The following is a 7,213-nucleotide window of genomic DNA, read 5'->3' as shown; positions in this document are numbered from 1 at the left end:
GTGCCAGCTGGGATGTAGGAAGCATGAGTCGCCTGCCAACGTTAGTGACAAGCTGCTCATTGATTCCATTCAGCCCAATGCTTACTGAGAACTAGTTCCAGTAAGAATCAGAATCCAACCACCATTACTAGAATACCTACTGTGCACACAGTCTCACTTATTCTGTGTAACACATTTGAAAAGTGTTATCTCCTTTTATCAGCCGAAGAAAAGAGGTTCAGAGGGCCAATTTGTCCAAGGTCACACAGCACCCAGCGTGGTCTGAAAGTGAAGTGTATCCTCTGCTTCCCGCTCCAATTCAACACAGGAATTAAGTATACTGCTTGAGAGGTGACAAACAAAGATCTAGGGGGCACACAGATTTAGGGCATGACCATGGGAAGAGGGTAATCAGAAAAGACTTCATGGAGGTCAAGGCAGATCTGGCCAATGAATGAACTGGAGGAAACAAATAGAAAGATCTTGAAGATGTGACCTTCTTGATACTACATAGAATGCACGAATGCTTGCCAGCTAGATGAACGTTGAAGGGGTGGTGGAGCCTTAGAAATTCCACTTGGGGGGTCCTGCAGGGGCTGATTTCCAGCCTTACACATGGTTTCCTTTCTTTAATGGGAATAGGGAGAGAAATACATGCTTTGAGGTGAGCCATCCCTAAAGTGCAGGCGCAGAAAATGCATCCCACACACGCTTCTAGGACCCGGTGGAAAGGGTCTGCCCTTCTTCCTCCCTCCCCAAAGCAGAGATGACCCTTGTCTTCCCACTAGGTCTTGTCTCTGTCTCATCACCTTGGGGTGGGAAGATGTCTTTCTCTCAGAGCGTTGAGGAAGGGATAGTTCTTTTTCTTCTCACCTTAGGGGGTGTGTGTGTGAGTGTGAGTGTGAGTGTGTGTGTGTTAGTGAGAGTGGACTATTCCTTCCTCCCTCACCTGGGGGTTGGAGAGATGGCACCTTTCTCCCAGCTTTGGGAAAGGAGGTCGTTCTTTTCTTTCTCACTATAGCGTGTGTGCGTGAATGTGCGAGTGTGTGTGTGTGTGTGTGTGTGTCTCCGTGTGAGCTCCAGGGGAATGGCTCTTTTCTCACCTCGGGAGGGGGGGGTAGGCTGACACCTCTCTTCCTTCCAAAGGGAGCGGGGACAGTTTCCTTCGCCTCCATCTCGGGTGGGACATGGCTCTTTCTCCCCCAATTAAGTAGGTGGTAGGGGCTCTCGGCTCCCTTTTCCCTGTTATTGGGAAGGAGGACTGGCTCCCACTCCCTCCCCACAGAGTCACGCTCAGGTCGCAGTAGGCCTGGTCCTCCCTGCCCAGGAGTCCCCATCCTCAGCAGGCAGGCTGTTCCGTGCGGGGTACTCGGGCAGCGAGTCGGGGGCGGCGCCGGCTCTGCGGCGCGGGGCGGGGCGTCCACTGGCCCCGCCCCTGCCCCGCCCGCTCCCTGGCGCCGCGCCTCGCGCAGCCCCGCCCGGCCGGCCCAGTCTGCCGCCGCTGTCTGCTGGGCTCGCGCGCCGCGCTCCGAGCTTCAGCCGCCTCAGCCGCCTCAGCCGCCTCAGCCGCCTCGCTCTCGCCCTCCGCGCCGCCCGGCCCCGCCGCCCCGCGCGCCCCCAGCCCCTCCAGCCAGATGATGAACTTCCTGCGGCGCCGGCTGTCGGACAGCAGCTTCATCGCCAACCTGCCCAATGGCTACATGACCGACCTGCAGCGGCCGGAGCCCCAGCAGCCGCCGCCGCCGCCCCCCGGCCCCGGCGCGGCCTCGGCCTCGTCGGCCCCCCCGGCCGCCTCTCCCGGTCCCGAGCGGAGGCCGCCGCCCGCCCCGGCGCCCGCGCCGCAGCCCGCGCCGCAGGCAGCGGCGGCGCCGTCGGTGGGCAGCAGCTTCTTCAGCTCGCTGTCCCAGGCGGTGAAGCAGACGGCCGCCTCCGCCGGCCTGGTGGACGCGCCCGCGCCCGCGCCCGCCGCCGCCAGGAAGGCCAAGGTGCTGCTGGTCGTCGACGAGCCGCACACCGACTGGTAGGTGCCCGCCGCTCGGGGCGCGGGGCTCGGGCAGCCGGGGCCGCGCGGGGGACACGCTTCAGACCAATGAGAAGGAGGGTCCGGGTCCCGCCGCCGGGAGAGGGGTCCCGCGGGGGTGTGTGCGTGTCGGGGCGGGGGAGGCACTGATCCGCCTGGGAGGTGAAGCTCGGGCTGAAGTAGCCCCGCAATGGGCTCAAATCCCCAAACACAGAAGAGCAGGAGCTACTTTATCCGACAGGGACGAGTCTTAAGAAATAGTTTTTTTTTAAGGGGGCGGGGGACGGAGGGAACTGACTTTTCAGCCTAGACGCGTAAAAGCCGAGGGGAAAACGGTCGCAGATCCCCGAAGGGACACTGGGGGCCAAAAAAAAAAAAAAAAAAAAAAAAGGTTCTGCTTTACGGGGATCGAGGCGAATTCGGAACGGAAATGGTGTTTGGCGGGGAGAGGGCGATGGGGTATTTGTTCACCTGGCCTCATGAAGGTGGTGTCAGTACTGACGTCAAGGTTGATGAGCGCACAGCTGTGGGAGACCAGGTGTGCTGGGGCTTCTTCCCGGGCAGCGTGGAGTCGTCTAAGAATAATAAAATTCTTGTGTTTTGTGCAGCCGAGGGGAGAGGGGATGAGGGTTTGTAGATTAAAAAAAATTTTTTTTTTTTGGTATATGTTTTGGGGTGGAAGTGATGGTAGGTTTTTCCAACTGGAAAGATGATGACTGAGGTGAAAATATTCTGGATGGGTAAAGGGACACAAATAAAAAGATCTGCTTTAATGCAGTAGATGGGGAACTTCAAAAATTCTTTTATTTATTTATTTTTTTTAAGGGATATTCCAACTTGAAATGGTGAAGGCTAGGGTAAAATGTGACCTCTGGTTGATAAAAGCATGAATGAGGTCCACTCGAGATAAACCAGTTAAAAGAGGTTCTATTTTATGGAGCAGGAAGTTGACCCAGGGGATGGTTGGGGTGGCAGATGATAGTGGAATTGACTGGTGAAGGGCTTGAAAAAAATGAAGAGTTGGGGAAAAGGGGTTGCTTTTTCTTCTGGAACACGGGAAGGGTTTTTTGTTTTGTTTCGTTTTGTTTTTTCTTTCCTCAGAAGAGTTGGGGCTGGAGACTAGACCGAAGTGTTTCCTCTCAAGAGGGAGGCACAGAGGGACCACAAAGCTGTTTATCTCCGTTTCCTCTTCTGGCTGCTTTGCTGCTCTCCTCTCTCTATCATTTTCTCACTGGGAGACCTGCAGGGAGAGAGTGCCGGCGTGGGTGTGATGGAAGTGAGATGTAGATGTGAAGTTGCCCTCCTGCTGGCCCCTAACTGATATGACCATTCTAAATAGTCATTTGGGTGACATGTGTAATTGGCTTTTTCTCAGGACAGTAGAGTAGAAAATCTGAAGGGACCTTTGCCAGGATATGACAAAGGCACACGTAAGAATGTAGTTGGAAAGTTAGTCTTTGATGGTGCCACTGGCAGCCCCCTAGGAGAATTATTCCATTCAAATCAACAAGTGCTGGTTAAGTGTGAAGGGAAGGTAACTAAGCTTTACTGAGCATCCGTTATATGCCAAACTCTGTACTAGGTGCTCTAACATAATATCTTGTTGAATTTTTACCACCAAACTGAGGCTTAGAAAAAGCAAGTAATTTGTTCAGTAATACAGCCAGCAAATGGTAAAACCAAGATTTGAACGGAAGCCTTTTTGACTCCACTGTTGCCACTCCACTCTATTTCTTCACTATTATTATTGTATTATTAGCAATATTAGTAATTGTCTCCATCTAGGGGCTAGGCAATATAGGGGCCTTATGGAGAACTCACAGTCAAATTTGGGAGACAAAACAAAAACATGAAACAGTTAACAAAAAGGAATCTAGAATAATTAGCTGAGCCCAGTGTTTCAGGTGTTCAATAGATGGAGTGATTAGTGAGAGCCAAAGTTATTGGGGAAAGCTTCACAAAAGATGAGTCTTGAAGAAAGGCCGGGAGAAGGAGGGGAGAAATGAGAATAATATTGGTGCTTCTTTTTTTATGCAAGAATTGGACCCTGCTGTATCTTGTCATGATCTCCTATCCCGTTGAAGGTATTTGTTTTGGGTCTAATTACTACTTAGGTACCCTCAGGTAGGAAGATACTCATTTGTATGGAGGCTGCGATAGATTTGTGTTTATAAGTGCTTCAGGGACTTGAGATTTGAACCTCTCCTTGGATAGTGTTACTCTGTAGGAAGGCTGCCTGGCTGGCATGAACTAGAGAATTTGCTTTACCCTGGAGACTAGACGTCTGATGGAAGAGATAGAAGCCACTTTCCTACGGGCTGAGTCCCAACTGTTTTCTCATTTTCTCTGAAGTAATAACATTGATTTACTAAAACTCATAAACCTAGTTTGAATCTAGTGCTTGACAGCAGTTCTGCACTTCTGTGTTTCTGTGCTTAATAGCAGTTCTCAGAATTACAGTCTGTCTTCTTTTAAGGTGTCTAAATTTGTTTTAAAAAAATCTCAGTTAAATATTGATGAGTGGTTTTATTGAAAAGTCTCTGTGAGTTAAGGAGCTGGTGTCTGCTTATGACAAGCTCAGTGACTTAAAAAGGTGCTTTTTGCTCTAAAGATTGACTTTGGTAAATTGGTCTTGCAATTTAAGCTACATACGTAGTATTCTGTGAGCAGGTGTCACACACCCAATATTATTTTCCTAGTGCTTGAATGGGAAGTCAGAGTAGAGTCTCCTAGTAACATTTAAGAATATTGGCCCCATCTGAATTGTGGAATGCTAAAATAAAGAGGGTTTTAACAAGAATTTAAATAAATGGAGACTTAAAAGAAGAGGTTAAAATAGGCAGCCTCTCAGAGCAACCCTGTTTCACAGCAGATTCCTTTGAATTTCTGCAGTGTAATTGTGGACAATGGAATTTGGGGACCTATTCAATGACCAGGATGATAGGAAAACTGGAAGGTGTTTTCTCTCTCTTTTACTTGAAATATGTTTTCATTGGTTACCTGAGATCTTTAGATTCATTGCACACTAAAGGATCATTGAAAAATGTTTCTGTTCCACTAAAAAGAAAAGAAAAGAAAAGAAAGAAACCAACCTCATTATATACCTTTTTAGTAATTATTATTATTGTTTTTAAAATATCTATATCTATATCTATATGCCTGAAAATGCATGTCTTCTTCTAAGGTTCATACCTAAATTTGAAGTGCAGTTAAGATTGCACTTTATAGATCTTTGTGTTTAAACAAGGAACAAGCATCTATTTGCATATGTTGTTTTTCTGTATATTATATTCTTACTGGTGGAGAGGTAAGTTTTCTCTCAGATTCTCCCTTGCCTCTGTTTCAGTGATTTCAATTCCAGTGACCAAGTGAGCTTTTCAACCTTTTATGTTTCAGTGTTTGATCTGAAAATCAGTATAGTATATAATCTAGTATAGAGATTAACTAGAATATCTAGAGACTGCAGATTTGATAAGTCCACAGATGTTTATTGAACACTTCTGTATAGGGTATATATGCTAAGAAAAATGAGACTTAGTATCTCTCTTCGAAGATCTTTCTGTCTGGCTGAATATATAAGACAAATACATTTTTTTTTTAAGTTTACCTAAAACTTCCCTTTGCATTCAAAGTATGGTTCTTGCATCAAGAGCATTGACATCCCCCAGGAGCTTTTTGAGCTACAGATTACCAAATGCCACCTCACACCTACTGAATCGTAATTTGCATTTGAATAAGATCTGCAAGTTATTCACATGCACATTAAATTTAAGATGCACTGAACTAAAGGGTATGTGATTACTGCTAATGTTGTGACAACACCACCAACTACTGTCATTTTTTGAGCAACTGCTATGTGCCAGATGTGGTAACAAACTCCTTACAAACAGCATGTAACCCCTCCGGCACAACAGTGTATTATACCATAGACATTAAAAGAGGAAGAGATGGTTGTGGGCTAGATGGAAAGGGAATGCTTTATAGAAATAGTGAGATTTGAGCTGAGTATTGGAGAATGTACATTAAAAGACATAGGTTTGGCTCAGTCCAGACAGGGATGGTATAGGAGAGCGCAGCGGTGGGAAAGAGGGGGACAACCAAGAGACTGGACTGGTTCATTATCCTGGGAGCCCCTGTTTCCATTCTTTTCTGGTCAGTCTGGGTGTTTTGTTAAGAACAGGGGAGTTCAAAGTTTACTAGTCTGGACAGGACTTGTGAGTGGCTCAAGAAAATTATTTGAATTGGAACTTGGGGGGAAAGCTCAAGTGAGGTTTTTGAGGCTTCTCTCTGCTAAATATTTTATCTTTATGTCCTGTTTCTGACTAACACAAACTTGCTGATTCCATAAAATTTCATCGCTCATAGCAGCAGCAGTCTACAGCTTAGAATTCTAGGTTATTAGAGCTGGAAGATAATCTGAGTTATTTTATACATGGGGGAAATCCTGGTCTAAAGAGGGAGAGTGACTTGTTCAAGTTTACTCAACCAGTTAATGACAGAACCAGAACCAGGATCTGGAACTTCAGTCTCTCTTGTAAACCCAGAGAAATGGAATGATTTGCCCAAGGTCAAGTAAGAAGTTAGTGAGAGAATGGAGACCAGAACTCACATCTGACTCTTAAGTCACTTTATGAGTAGATTCCTTAAATTTAATCCTTTTTCTCCTTAAAAATTGTTTGTGTCTACTTCTTTTAAAGAGAGATTGTGGAGTTGTAGGTGCTTAAAAAAGAACCACGTGAGTATATCACCCTCTATCCCCACCAGCAATTTCATTGTCTTATTTGTGTTATTGTTGTTTCAGCAAATGCCATTGTAAAATGACTGAAGGAGACTCTTAGAGACCCAGTCAATAAATTCCAACAATATGACAAAGTTAGTAGGACTGTGCTACTATGATGACCTTGCTTTCTGGGACCCATTTTTACCTTAGTGTCCCTGTCTGCCCACCTAAGATTGTTACTGTCTTTCAGTATCCAAATTCAAATCTATAGTAACATTAGCCTCTTCAGTATCTTGCTAAGCAGAAAGTAATGGAAGCCTAAATAGCAAGTTTTCCAAAATTTCATACCTTCCCCCCAAATTTACAAAATGGTTTAACTGGAATGTGTTCAGTACAGTTGAGCATCTAAACACAAGCCAGGTGCTGGGTATATAATGTTAACTTGGGCATTGGTTTTGCCTACTGGGATCTTCCAGTCCAACAGGAGAGAGGAC

General features: G+C 46.4%; 1 protein-coding gene across 2 annotated transcripts in view; it reads left to right on the top strand.

Annotated features, from left to right (window-relative positions):
* The first annotated feature begins 1,473 nt into the window (after positions 1-1,473).
* SYN2 (synapsin II) overlaps positions 1,474-7,213 on the top strand; it is a 154,711-nt gene continuing 148,971 nt past the window's right edge. The window contains exon 1 of one of the 2 annotated variants that reach the window (XM_074344306.1): positions 1,474-1,999. In XM_074344306.1, coding sequence (XP_074200407.1) covers positions 1,614-1,999 — 386 coding nt within the window. In that variant the 5' untranslated portion in view covers positions 1,474-1,613. The remainder of the gene's footprint in view (positions 2,000-7,213) is intronic. The other variant, XM_074344305.1, reaches the window with a different exon arrangement.

Source organism: Camelus bactrianus, chromosome 17, assembly GCF_048773025.1.
Source record: "Camelus bactrianus isolate YW-2024 breed Bactrian camel chromosome 17, ASM4877302v1, whole genome shotgun sequence".
In the NCBI taxonomy this organism is placed as follows: Eukaryota; Metazoa; Chordata; class Mammalia; order Artiodactyla; family Camelidae; genus Camelus; species Camelus bactrianus.
The sequence above is the reverse complement of the archived record's forward strand: the minus strand, read 5'-3'. Positions and strand labels throughout refer to the sequence as shown.